The sequence below is a fragment of the Lipophrys pholis genome (assembly GCF_963383615.2).
Source record: "Lipophrys pholis genome assembly, chromosome: 6".
NCBI lineage: Eukaryota > Metazoa > Chordata > Actinopteri > Blenniiformes > Blenniidae > Lipophrys > Lipophrys pholis.
In genome coordinates, this window is record NC_137629.1 from 21127203 (window position 1) to 21141947 (window position 14745).

Genomic DNA, 14745 nt, shown 5'->3' on the forward strand with positions numbered 1-14745 from the left:
GAATTGTTTGCTTGATGGACGTTGTTTCTCATTACCACATCAATGTGTTTGTGGGAGGAAAATATTGTTCTTCTTGACTTTCTGAAATCTTTGGTCACCCAAAAAAAATAAAAGAAAAAGAAAGAAAGAAAGAAAGCTGGGGAGGGGTTTGTTTGTTTTATAGAAGGCTGGTCAGTCCTTGTTTGTTAATCATTTAAGTTTATAGCAGCGGGGCGATAATCATAGGAGAAGCAGGAGGCAAAGGTCTCAGGAGGGAGAAGTGCTTTGTGAATGTCGTCTGGTAAGTCTTAACTCTCCTCTTTCTTCTTTTTAAAGCTAATATACCTTTTTAAATGTATCAGAGTTACGGGTTCAGAGATGATATGTAACCTGGTAGTACTATCATGAAGAAGACAACTGCAGTTCTTAGGAGCAAAACATATCAAATGTAAAACCTGTTGTTATTTAAAAGATTTGAATCACTAACATGATTTTATTCAAGTTGTACAACTGTAAAACATCATTATGACCAATCTTGAGGAATCTTGAAGATGAACTACTTTTACCAAAATTAATATTCAGTAAAGACATGAAATTATGAATGATATAGTTTCCCTTTTTTTTTTTTTTACGTTTTTAAGTCAAGTTAGAAATAGGTAGAAAGAGAAGGAAGACATTCAAGCAAACAAGTTCAGAAGGTTAGAGTAGCTATAATAATTCATCTAAGAGTCACACTTTTACAGTACTTGGTGTGTTTAAAATTTCATGAATACATTTTTCTTTTATATAGACTCTTGAGATCAGGGTGTAGAAAGAGGTTCATGTATTTCTGAATAATTGTCAATCAAATACAAAAATCTGCTTCCAATTTCAATCTAATGTGTTACTTACCCCGGAAAAAATGACGCAAACCTGATATAACCGGTAGGCCGCAAGAGTTATTAGTCTTAGAAAGAGGAAGTCACACAGAGCTGCTCCACTTTCCCGTAAATGAAAATGTCCTAACGCTCCCAACATCTGCCAGGCTGATAATGATCATGTTGTGGCTAAAAAGGCAAACCAATGTAAAATTTCAACTTAAATATCAGTACAAGGGCTGGTTCTGTTTCTGCTATGATTCTAATCATCTCTACACGTCAGACATGTCATCGATGTTCAGTAAATTTGACTTAGACAAACAAAACATACTTTAGACCTAATAAACTTGGTGCCATTTCCTATGCAGACATGGACAGAATCTCAACAAGTGTGCTACTTTTGTGCCTCATCACCTTAACTCATGGTGCGTATTTAGTTTATATTACAGTACTTCATTTTGCTGTGGGTATTCATCACCACTGAACATTCAGACATTGGTTTTTTTTCACAGCAAACACAGCCCCTGAGTTTTCTACAACTGTGTATAGAGTGTGTGAAGACATACCAATTGGTAAGTATGAGTCTTTTTTTCTTTCACGTCTGGGATTTTGTAATAGTACACATTCTGCCCATACGCTGACATGTTTCATTATATTTTCGTGTGTATATAGGCCGACCAGCATTTACTATACAGGCCACTGATCCTGACGGTGATGCACTGACCTTTAGAATTAGTGGCCCCAATGAGCAACTCTTTGTAGTAGATGTCAACACTGGGGTTGTGTCTGTAAAGCGCCCACTGGATCGAGAGGTAAAGTGTGTGAAAAATAGTGAGCCATCAACTGTGACACATTTAATTATAAATAACCAAGCAGGTGTTTTATCACTTTGTCTTTTCCAGTCTGGTGATGTACTGGAATTAGATGTTGTTGTCTCTGATGGTTTTAATGAGGTAAGTGGTATCAAAGTAAGCTTTGTTACTCTATTTCATATCAGTTTATTCTTTTTATTCATAGAATGCATTATGTCTTTCAGAGATCAACGCAGTTGATCATAATTTTAAATGACCACAATGACAACCGGCCTATATTTTTGGAGCCATCATATGACCGACGGGTTGCAGAGGTAAGTTAAATATGGATACATAAGTAGACTATTATTAGAATATATCAACTTTGTTCTGATCGATCTTGTTTTAGTCCACTGTTTATACTGTAAGGATCTGTGTTAATCCTTTCGAGTGCACTGGATGACGTATTGTAATGACAAGATTATAATTGTTCAACAATTCACAATACACATTTAAAAAGAAATTATAGGTTAATATAAAATCTATGAACAAAGTGATATGATATTGATCCAATATGGATGATAAAGGTTAAAACTGATCATATCATACAATTTCTGAGCTTAAAAATGCTTCTAACTAGAAAAAATATCCTTTACACAATTGTCCTACAATTGTATATGTTATAATTATAATGTGTACGGAAAAAGTAAACCAGTAGGACTTATTAGACACTCTTTATGCCCGTTATGCCTGCACTGGCTTGGATTCTGTGGCTCTATAACATTGTTAGATTAGAAAGGAAATATGTAAGTTATTGAATATGGTGACTCGCATGATGAACTGGGTTAACATGCACTTCAAGTGGCTGTTTTAGAAAAGTCTTATTGATGCTTGAAAAATACTATTGGTAAATGTCTTTTTTTTGTTTTCCTTTTCCTTTATAATTTTTTTGAAATCAGAATATTCCTGTAGATAGCTTACTGTTTAAGGTGTCTGCCACCGATGACGATACTGGAAATGCTGGTGTTGTTCATTACAGCATTGATGAAGTAAGTTTTCTTTGGCCAATCCCATAACATTGTATTTTGATGTTCCATAAAAGGCAAAGTATCGTTTACTGTTTTCTAGGTGAGTCCAATTGAGGGATTCGATCTTTTCAATATCGTATCAACAAGTGGTGAAGTCAGACTGAAAGCGCCTCTTAATTACACATCTCTGAGCACTTTCTATCGGCTGAAAATCAATGCTACTGTAAGTATATGACTCAAATAGTGTTTTCTTCCATAATATTTCTTACCCATCAAACAAAGTACTGCTGCTTTTCAAATGCTGTCGTTTTTTCCACTTTATGATATAAAATCTGATCCATTTCAATTGTAAAACTGATATTTCCTCTGATTACAAATACAATGTCAGGTTTAAAAGGAGTGTCACATCTCGTTCTGTTCTTTTATTTTGGCAAGTTACATTCCATTACTTTACTGTGCAAGTACAAACCTAGTCTTTCTGTGTCTCATACCAGGATGGTGGAGGCAGTTGTTACTTTCCTGAGGAAAAAATATTCTACTCAACCTTGGTGTTTTCCTTTATCACCGTGGAGGACGTCCCAGACCTCGACCCAACATTTGTCGGCCTTCCATACACAGCTAGAGTCTTGGAGAATTCAGCCCAGGTGTGTGTTGATGGACTTGTGTGCTACATACTGTATATATATATATATATATATATATATATATATATATATATAATAAAAATAGATTATTATTTTTTTAATGCCCAATAGTTATCCAAACCTTTTATTCTTTTACCAGAACACGTTTGTATTCAGAGTGACTGCCTTGGACCAGGACACAGGAATCAATGATCGTATGCTCTACAGTGTTGAACGTGAGTTGCAAGGACTTAAAGTTATAAAGGTTTTTCATTTCTGTGAAAAAAATTACTCAAAAATAGTTTTCCTTTGTTGACAGATTCCACTGCAGACGGCCTGTTTGCAATTTCGGAAAGTGATGGTGCAATTTCAGTACAGACAGTATTTGACAGAGAAGTCGTTGGTGATGTCGTAACACTGACAGTCAAGGTACCATTCATTCATTCATTCATTCATTCATTCATTCATTCATTCATTCATTCATTCATTCATTCATTCATTCATTCATTCATTCATTCATCTGTCTTTCTTGTCATTAAGTCTTACGTCCAGTGTATCTGAAGCAGGAATCAAGCAGACACACCGAGAACAAAGGCAAACAGCTTCATGTAACCTTGATTCCCTGTGCCTACAACTCCCTGTAGAACCATAACAATAAAATATTTATATGTTTAAAATGATCAACCTGGGCATAATGACAGAACTAATATCTAGAATATATAATTTACCAATGTTTTTACATTTCCTGTGATTAACTATGCAAAAACAAGCACACATTGTTTACTTGTGGTTCACTGACACTGTTTTTAAGATGAATGTGAGGCTGTTTGCAAAATCCTCTTTCTCCTGTTTAATTCAAAATATGTTCACAGTACCTGTTATTCTTCCGAACTTTTGTTGCCTGAAGTTCTTGTTGGAGATGTGCTGCTAAGATTAAATTTCAAATGACTACTTTTCATAAAAGTAAAATGCTTCACTCGTTTGAATATGTTGCATATGACTTGTTTGCAGAGCTTTTCTCAAATCTGAACAAATCTGAGACATTTTCACTTTCTACTTTATTCTGCAGGCTACTGAATCAAAACTAAACATCCATGGGATCCATGCCAGCATCACAACTAGTGTAACAATAAACATAGTCGACGTGAATGATGAAACGCCAAAGTTTTATAAGTGTGGAGGTGAGCGCTGTGTGGAGGCAACTGAATTCACAGGAGAGGTGCTTGAACACCGGTTGGGGACTGTTTCCATCAACATGACAGTCAAGGATCTGGATAAGGTGGGTGAAATGGGACAAATATCATTGAATTTCATTGTGTTGCATGTGCAATGAGTGACAAGCTCTGAGTAGCATTAGCAATCAAGTGTAATTCTTTTTTTTTGGGTGGGGTGGGGTGTTATAGACAGCCTACACTGAACTCATTCTGGAGGGAGAACACAAGGCCTTGTTCTCTGTGGAACCACAACTGAGCCAGTTGTCAGAGAATGACGTTCAGCTCATCATCAGGGACTCCAAAAACTTGGATTATGAAAAACTACAAGAAATAGTTTTGAAGGTACATAAATTGAAACAAACTTTGATAACAAATCTATGATAACAGATACATAATTTTTCTTTTTCTCATTTATATGACTCTAGAGCTCTTTACCTGTATCATGTGTTCTATGTTTGTGTGTCATCCTGCAGGTGATTGCTATAGATAAAGAAAATACCACCTTCAAATCTACTGCTACAGTGACTATAAGCATACTGGATGACAATGACAATATTCCAGAATTTCAAAACGAAACATATAAGTACAATGTGGCTGAGCACTCTGAAGCTGGTACAGAAGTGGCCATTCTTACTGTAAGCCATCAATGATCTGGATCCTTAATCAAACAGTGGAATTTATCAAAGTCTTTAAAGGCAGTCAAAAAGTGCATATTTTTCTTTTTCTCTACAGGCAACTGACCCTGACACAATGGATAAAGGGAAGATCATCTACAGACTGCTTCCAAGCAGCATGTATGTGCAACCAAATTGCAGCAATCTTGCACATCGTATAGAGCCACTGCCGTCTTCTTGTTCTCATTGGGCAAAAACACTGCTGAACAGTCTCTACTTCTGTTTCAGACTCACGATTTTTGATGTCGAGCCGAGTACGGGCACAATCTATGTGAAAAGTAAGACCCTTTTGGATCGGGAGACCAAATCTGTGCACTCGATGACTCTCCAGGCTGTAGACACAGCCGGACAGATCGGCAGCACGGTTCTGGAGATCACTCTGACTGATATCAATGACCAGTCTCCAGTCATAAACAGAGACTCTTACCTGGAGTTTGTGAAAGAGGGGGAACAACTTTATGTTAAGATAGAGGTAAGAATTTTTATCTGCAAGTTTTGTTGTGAATTTTCACAAGTTTTCTGCTCTGACTCACTTGGTACTGAACGGGCAAACCTTTTCAATTCGACAAAAAAAAGGGAATTTCAAGCAGAACCAGCTCTGACAGCTGAAATGAAAAGACCAGAGAATACAAAAAAAGAGTAACTAGAGGATACAGCCCAGACAGAAACACTCACAGGCAATGATGACTGAAGCATAGAGAACAAAGAGAGGAAAAGTCTTCGTCTCCCAGAAGTCTAAACCTGTAGAAGCCTACCTATGAAAATGGTCCAGGGCGATTCGAATCATCTGTAACTATAGGCTTTATTGATGGGAAGGGCATGACTTTAAAGTCTGTCTTGCATTTTACCCAAAGCTAAAAAAAAAAAAGAAAATGGGAGAATACTTCAGCACATTTGTTGCAGCACTAAATGTTATGATGTGTCTTCTTCGGACAGGCAACGGATTCAGATGAGCCTAACACAGAGAACAGCCGAATAGTGTATGCCATTGTACCAAGCAAATACAGTGATAAATTTGCCATCGACGCCAGCACTGGAGAGTTAACAAACAGTGGTGCACTCGACCGTGAAGCCCTGGATCCAGCGCTAAATGGGAGGATTGAGCTCAATGTGACAGCGACAGACAATGGTGTACCCAAACGATCCGACTCTGTCATAGTTACCGTCAACGTGGAGGTAGGTCTCACACCATCTCTGTGCCATGTAGCAACTCACACATGAAAAAAATGATGACATTGTTTCTTGCGGTGTACCACAGGATGTCAATGACAACGCGCCAACATTCATACCCCTTTCTTACAATTTCTCTGTTAAAGAAGGAGAGAAAGGCAAGTACTTCACCTGTTAAAGCTTTTAGATGCTGTTACATAAAGTATAGCAGAAATATAATTTGCTGTTTTCATTAATTCAGGAGCATCTGTGGGTGATGTATTCGCTCTGGATTTGGACCAAACCACAAACTTCAACCGTGTGTCATTTCGCATCATTGGTGGAGGCTTTGCAAACTTCATCATTCGAACCTCTGCACTGAATGGAGGCTACAATGGACACGTCATGGTAGATCCCGACGTTGAGCTGGACTATGAGAGCGCACAGAAACGATTCACACTGCGGATTGAGGCGGCAGATTTGGAGCAGAAGAAAACAGAAGCAATAGTAGAGGTGGATGTGGTGGATGTGAACGATGAGAGGCCTGAGTTTCAGCCATCACCGGCCTTATTAGTGAAGGAGAACACCACCATTACCATAGCTGTTGGTGAATTCACAGCACACGACAAAGATGGGAACCACTCGCTGGTCTTTGAGATGGAATCGCTCAAATGCAGATGCAACAACTCCATGACAACCTGCAACTGGTTTACCCTCGATCCAACAGGGGAGATCAGAGTCCATCCAGAGCAGACGATTGATTATGAAGAGTGTGATCAGGCGGTGATGACTGCTCAGGTGGTGGATATGTACACAGAGAAGGGAGAGAACAACAGTGTCACACCAGGTCAGTACACAGAAAAGCACAGAGAACATTGAGTTAAAGTGTGAAGAAAAGAAGAAAAAGAAACATACAAATATTTACCTCAACCACAAGTTTGTTCACTGTGTCTGTCTTTTAATCATTTTACAGGGGAAATAGTCATCAACATCGAAGATATCAATGACAATGCTCCAGGATTCCTTTACTCAGATTCTTTATTTGGTGAGTCTACATACTCATTAGATCATGTTTTCAGTCTGACCCTGGTAATCTATGGATTCGTGAACACAAGTTTATTACTTCGATTTTCCCACACTTTTAATTTAGAGAAGCATCTGGGAAATAACTCCAGAGTAAACTGTTATTAAATGTCGCTTTATGTTTCCAGTGAGAAGAATTACATGTGACTGAAATACCACTACTTTTCACAACAACACATAGTTACCAATTACTATTATAAAACTAATAAAACTAAAGTTTTCAAAAAGTGACAGATACAGTATACATATCTGGGTCTAATGCCAAGCTTCTATCTTTGCACTGTAGTTGTGGTGTCAGAAACTGCCAGTCAAGGGACGTCAGTCGCAAAAGTCACCGTGAGTATGAGTGAGAAACAAATGTTGAGTGTTTCAGCTCATCACTGCGATCTGTGATGTTTAGATCGTCTATCTTTCAGGCAGTGGATCTTGACTCAGGAGTTAACAGCCAGATTGAGTTCAAAGTGACCGCCGTTCAACTTCAAGACCTAAATGATAAGGTGACAAACATGAGGTTGCTGTTTGAGGCCATAACCACGCAGCAACGAGACACTTATGTCGGGATTATTCAGTGAGTGCTTTTTGTTAGTTTCATCTGGTTTTATCTAAGCATATTCTAAGACCTTTGTTTGAAGTGAAGTGGGGGATTACACACAGGCACTAGCTTGTCATCCTAATCTATAATCTTTTCAATTTGGCACAGGACTACTGAAGGGCTTGATATGTCGCTGCAAGGGAAGTATTTGGTAAATGTAACGGCAACTGATACCGGAGGCCTCTTCTCCACCAGCACACAGGAAGTGAGTGTCTAAAATCTCTGCTTTTGTATTGATGATCAACTGAATCCGTTTGTGTCAGAAATAGATTAACACAGCTGCAGCCCTTGTTTAAGCTTGTCTTGTTTTGATATTACAGATTTTCATGGTTGATGGCTCCTACAAGGTTGAACTTGAATTTTCACTTTCTCAATCGGATGTTGAACAAAACCTGGATGAGATTCGAAGGTGCTTTTCTCCTTGCTGCTGTTTTAGCTTGTTAATTGAGGATTGAAAGATTCCAGTTGTCTGTTTCCTGAGTAAATAGCTAAAACAATACATGCTATAATTTTTCCAGGACTCTCATGGATGCCACCAAGGCTGCTGTTCAAATTGTTGCACAGAGGTCCAGCACTGATGAGGCAACCAGGTAAGTATCTTTTCACACCACATACTCAATGTAATTCATCCTATAGCTAAAGACACATGACTTAGTCTGTGAATACATACTGAAACCCCAAGCAGGGATCTGGAGAGAGTCACTGTGGCAGATAAGATTTCGGATTGCTCTTTTAAAATACATTTTAAGCTGCTTATCATAGCTTTTCTATGAAGTACATTCATTGTAGACATTTTCAAGAAGTACTCTTACATCTTTAAACCAAAAATTGATTTGCTACATCTAGGTTTCTATGTAATCGTTGTACTTGTTTGGCCTGATTGAGATCAAATAGGACTCTATCGTGGCCCCCTGCTATTTATTTCTGTTCAAGGACTAATTTGCTCACTAGATGGCGCCAGTGCTCATGTAAAACACAATTAAGTTGTTGAAGATAAACTATGTGATCCTCAGCGTTTGAGCACAAATGCAGCAGCATAAGACGAACTTGATTTTGGAATGAAAACACCTGTAATTGTTGATTCAGGTGGATTATCGTTGGGTGCGAGCGTGTACGTTTTCTGTTCTTCTCTCAGGGCTTCAGTGTCCACATTCATTGAGGCTTATTTTGTATTCTTCAACGGGACGGCCCTCACCTCTGATGAAGTGACAGTGATGCTCTCCAGTCCTGAGTATTATCCTCACCTGGTACAGCTCGGCCTCAAATACATTGTGAGTAGGAGTGATTTCAGTTTTGTTTTGTGAACGTGTGAGTGAAAGTTTAATTTATTTTATTTCTAGTCATAGGTAAACTAATCAAATCAGAGTCTTGTCACTACACCACTATGTGACTCACTGTTCAGAGAAAAAAAAAAAGGCAGAAATCAACAAATGAATTGTATTTAAATGTTGACACTTTTAGTACCTGCTGTCATCTATGTAATGCTGAGGGTGCAATTCTTACTCCTGCTTCAGGGACAGTCTCCCGGGGAGGAACCTGAGGTGAACCCTGTGCAGTACATCCTGCTGGGGATGGTTGGGGGCCTCGTCATTGTTCTGGTTGTCCTCACCACGTCATTGCTGTGCACTCGCAGGACGTAAGAACAAACGTCCCTTTTATAAGGCCACAGGACCTATTTTCGTCATAGTAGCTTTGTTCAGATTATGTCGAAAATGTGCTACATTTACGTACTAAGCACCTCATTCTGCATTACAGTTTCAAGAGGAAGCTGAAGGCTGCTAATGCCATGAAGTCTGCTTCCATGATGATTTCTGACAACCAGAAAGGTGGTGCTGTGGTACCTGGGACCAACAAGTACACCCAGGAGGGGTAAGAAGGCAGCACTCACTACAAAGCTGATTAATGGAAGGCCACATCTTAAAATCATACCTCACAACAATGTTTGTGAATCATTTATCTATTACAGCGCTAACCCGGTTCTCAACCTCAACATCGAATCTTCCATCGCCCTCGACTTGGATGACGCGAGTTTAGACGTGGATAAAGTCAGGTAAAAGAAAGCACTTTGGGATGTGATTGGCAATTTTCAATGTCCATTCAGACACTCCGCTGAATAGTGTGGCTGACAGTACACAGCTCATGTGTGACAACATAATAAACTGGGGGGGTCATTGTGCTCACATCATGCTGTGCCAGACAATTGGCTTACATTTACTTGAAACCATCATTTATTTCTGAAACAGATATATTTGATCTCATTTTCTTTTCCTTTCTTCATCCAAGCCTGAACTCCCTGGACTATAACAATGACATGACCTTTCCCGAAAAGGGCACAAAAGTCAACATGGTAAGAAAACTTTTTGAAAACTCTCTTCACTTGTACTTATGAGGATTCAAATAAAGTCATTTTGAAACTTGCTTCCATTTCTTCCATCAGCTGATGATCGAAGAAGCAGAAGACGACGATCATAGTAGCCCCCCAGAGTACGTCGAACCGCTAGGAGAAGCGCTGGCACGTCGGGGCCAGAGGAAAACCTCTGACAGATCTCTCAAGGGTGTCACCAACCCGGCCTTTAACACTACAGACCTGTGATGTAAATGGTGATGAGAGATTAACATGCCAAATCAAACCTATTAACACTGTTGGATACAAAATAATCCCCTCATTATGTAGTCTTTTGTGATGACCAATAGTCCTGATCATAGAGAACACTCGATTCACATTTCTGGAAGCGGTGAATTACCTCATCAAAACATTTATTTCAAGAAAGAAAAAAGAGAACAACAGAGAAAAAAACCAAATATTGGAGGTGGTACTCCATGAATAAAGTATACTGATATTACACATTTTTTTTGTCAAACAGTCAAAAGGAATGTTGAATGGATATCTAAAAAATCTGTTTAAAAAAATTTGTTTTCATCCAGTCCTTTCTCTTTTAGCTGTTCGCCCTCCGAGCAAAGGCTCATACCAAGCTCACAGTTATGTGAATAAAAGCACAACTCTCATTAAAACTCTTAGCAACAATTTATTTTTGCAAAATGTCAAACAGTCTTGTGTATAGATGTCATAATCCACAGTGTAAAATGGAAAAGTAGCTGAAGCACAAACAATTGTTTGTGGTACAGGAATCCCTTTAATTTTTAATATTGTATTGAGCAACACTTTAAAAACTGTTTTGTTCCCAATGAAATCAATTGTATTAAAAGTTACATAAACAGATATTGATTGATTCTTTGCTGCAGTGAATGGAAATGTAAAAAAGAAAAAGAGGAATAGATGAGAATAATGCTTAATGTCAAGTGTGATAATGAATTCCTTATTTATGACTGCGTGCATGCCAAATTTGTGTGCCGGTTTCATTTGTCAATGTTGACTGGAATAAACCATCATGCAGAGGGACTTTGAATCTTTGTAAAAGCAGGAGATCTGTTCACTGACAACAACATGAATGTATCACAAGTGCAATCTGTGAATAAATTCAATTTCTTTCTAATGCTAACTTCATCTCATGTTATCGTCTCATATGTGGAAGTCAATGCATGAACACTAACATCACTGGCAATTTAATAACATCGGAATGGAAACATGTCTGATAAAATTTCCATCACATTATTTACAATTGTGCCAAATATCAATGCATAAAAATACAATAAGTAATAATGGCTAAAAATACCCTGATATCAGGAGTCGATTCTTTTTCTGAAAAGATGATTGTGCAGTACATTTGTTTTACTCTTCACAATACAAACAAGTCAAAACACTTTGCTGAATCTAAAAGCAGAATACAAGACATAAAAGCCTGCATCGATGGCTGGGACTCCTCTCAAAACCTGATCAAAGCAACATTTAGATCATTTCCAATGTTTGTACGTTCTACTCACTGAGGCAAAAATCACCACTACATAGTATCAACAGGCCACACAGGGTCGTAGATTAACAATCTCAACTATCATCTGTCTGCTGCAGAGCTCATCAGCAACCTGGAGAGAGAAAACTGGTTGCCATGGCTTCATATTGTCTGAGGTGTACAAAAAAAGCAAAGGGAAAAAAAAAAGAAGAAAAAGAACATCAATCGCAAAATGACTCAGTGGTCGACTGTGAATGGTCGGCGTGAAAAACCTTCAATAAGAATGATCACATTCATCAATCACTCTCATTTTTCTAACAGGGAGTCGATTAGTACGCTAGAGGGACGTCACAGCAAGTCAGAGAAACAGATAAAGTTAGGAGCAAAAAAAAACAAACACAGCAAATCTAATAAGAATTATATGGCTGTTTTTTTCAGTGAGTTAATACTTGAAGTATTAAATGCTTTTGTGCTTGCTTGTCTTGTGTGAGGAGGAGCTTCATTCCTCACACTGTCGAGACAATGTCATGCTTCAAGGAACGAGTGAGCGTTATCACATCCGTTGAGCATGCCGGGTGATAACCCAGCACAGATTTCATTCACTTCCTTCCAGGCAGCTCGTCTGGTTACTCAGTGGTATGAGCTCTGGAGCAACAGTTTGGCTGCTGCATGTTCTCCATCAGCTGGCGGAAGGGGTTTCTTCTGCGCCGGGCCACCTTCCCTTCCTTCTCTCCCCTCTTCCCCGCCCTGCCCTTACCTGAGCCGGACCCCCTCTGGATTGGCTCAGCAGTGAGGGGTGTGGCAGAGGGGTTCAGTGGAGGAGGGGGTGGCAGTGTGGCCTGCATCTTTTGCTTCTTCACCTGCTTCTCGAGGTGCTTCTGGATGGCCGAGCCCAGCACGGCTACCTCCACCACAGCCCCGTACACCTCCCACGTCATCCCTTTGTCATCCCAGCTCACCTCCTGCACTGGCTCTTCGCACTTCTCCTCGTCATTCTCCTCGCAGCTTGTTGCCTTGTTTTCTGCCTCCTGCTCAGCTGCCTCCACCTTTTTCTCATCAGTTATCTTCTGCTTTTCTTCAACGACTTCATCTTTCTTCTCATCGTCCTGCTCCTCTGCATCCTCTTCTTCCTCCACTATTTTCTCCTCTATGCTTTTCTCTTTCCTGACTTCAGGAAAAGTCATGGTGGTGGGAGTTCTCGGGGTCATGGGTGCTGTTGCAACAGAACGAAACTCCACTTGCTGACCCAGCTGCATCTCAGCATCTTTCGTCTCTGTACCCACCGATGTGCATTTTCCAAGAGAGCTGGGGAAGCGAAAGGCCTGGTCTCCTTCAGGGGGGGTCATTGGGCTGGTAGCTGCAGACTGACACTGCACCACCTCCAGACTCACCTGTGTGCGGATGTTGTGACAGCCGAAGGGCGCTGGTGATTCAGGAACGAGGGGTTTTGTTGCAGAGACATTGCTCAAATCTTCACATTTGTTTTCTTTCATCTCTGAATTGTCAACTTCCTTGTATGCTTTTGACTGTTGATCTGCAGGATCAGAGGAATCATCAGTTTTAGTGTGCTGATTGCTTGTGGTTGAGATGTCTTCTACGCCATCATTTGTTTCTGTGGAGATTGTTTCCTTTCCATCCTGCTTCTTTACATTGCTGCTGTTTTCTCCTTCTTCTTCATTTTCATCTATTTTTGCCATGTCTGGTTCAGTGAAGTACATAACTGATTCTTCATTATCCTCCTCGTCCTCCTCATTGTTGATATAGTGTGTGACTAAGATGGTTATGTCTTGATCCAAACTTCCCATCCGTGGCTGCTTACACAGCTGATTACTATCCCCCACAGTTCCCTGTGAATCTATTAATCCAGAAGCTGTACTGTTGGTTGTGGTGTCTGGAGATACATTTGAGTTGCAGACTTCACTAAGATCCTTTGATGTGCAAAATTTCAAAGCTCCAGTTATTTCTGACTTATCTTCTTCTGGACTTTTTGACGTGGCAAAGCTCTCTTGTTGGACACTGTCCTGCGTCTCCTCACTTTTTCTAGCTTTCTCGTCCTTGGGTGCTGTCTCTCTCGCAATAAGCTCGGGGAAAGCTGTGGTCGCTGAAGTCTTCGGGGTCATGGGGATGGGAGACGTGGCAACAGAGCAGAACTCCACTTTCTGGCCCATCTGCAGCTCGGCATCCTTAGTGACAGCATCTACAGTGCCAAATTTCCCAAAGGAACTTGGGAAGAAGAAGGAATGTCCCCCCTCCGGAGGAGTCATGGGGCTGGTGGCCACAGAGCAGCACTGGACCACCTCCAGGCTCACTTGTGTGCGCATGTGTTGCTGCCCAAAGGGAGCAGGCGAGCGTGGGTCGGAAGGGTCCTGAGTGGACGGCACAGGCACCAAGATATTATCAAGCTCAGCATTATTTTCTCTGGTGTAACTTGTGTTTTCATCCTTCTTGTGGTCAGCACCTTCACCTCCATCACTCGAAAATTCAATCGCAACTGTTGCATCATTATGCGAAGCTGTTATTGTTTCATCACCTTCATCAGTCAGAATGCAGTCTTTCTCTTGTTTATTGTCTGATTGGTCGGCGTTTCCACTGCCCCCTCCTGAGAGCACTTGATCTTTGGATGTTGGGTTTTTGTCTCTCACCTCGGCGGCGCTGGCATTCATATGTACTTCTGGCAGAAATTCCCCTCCAGTTGTTGTTTCAGGACCTGTGTGTAGTTGATGTCCTTCAGGTGCATTGCTGATGTCTGAAACTCCTGTGGACACTCCGTCATCTGTCTTCTCACAAGGCTGGTGGTCCTCTCTGAGACCTCTCGTCTCATCCTTTAGACTTCCCATTCTGTCTCTCATTAAAGTGCAAAGAAATACCTGCAGGGCATAACACAGCAAAGACACGTTGTTTGTGCAA

General features: G+C 40.2%; 2 protein-coding genes across 2 annotated transcripts; one reads left to right on the forward strand and one right to left on the reverse strand.

Annotated features, from left to right (window-relative positions):
• The first annotated feature begins 221 nt into the window (after window positions 1–221).
• cdhr2 (cadherin related family member 2) lies at window positions 222–11494 on the forward strand. Its single transcript, XM_080464909.1, has 31 exons — window positions 222–280; window positions 1205–1261; window positions 1349–1408; window positions 1509–1648; window positions 1739–1789; window positions 1873–1962; window positions 2587–2676; window positions 2756–2878; window positions 3150–3299; window positions 3439–3514; window positions 3598–3707; window positions 4348–4557; window positions 4682–4834; window positions 4966–5127; window positions 5225–5286; window positions 5395–5638; window positions 6103–6342; window positions 6425–6494; window positions 6578–7162; window positions 7289–7360; window positions 7685–7734; window positions 7815–7966; window positions 8099–8195; window positions 8311–8399; window positions 8509–8580; window positions 9126–9261; window positions 9505–9626; window positions 9746–9859; window positions 9957–10040; window positions 10274–10337; window positions 10428–11494. Exons 1-31 carry the CDS (start codon window positions 271–273, stop codon window positions 10581–10583), a joined length of 3891 nt encoding a protein of 1296 aa, XP_080321035.1. The 5' UTR covers window positions 222–270; the 3' UTR covers window positions 10584–11494.
• A 970-nt stretch (window positions 11495–12464) lies between these two features.
• gprin1 (G protein regulated inducer of neurite outgrowth 1) lies at window positions 12465–14675 on the reverse strand (the record flags this gene model as incomplete). Its single annotated transcript, XM_080466174.1, has 1 exon — window positions 12465–14675. One exon carries the CDS (start codon window positions 14673–14675, stop codon window positions 12465–12467), a length of 2211 nt encoding a protein of 736 aa, XP_080322300.1.
• Between the last annotated feature and the right edge of the window lie 70 nt (window positions 14676–14745).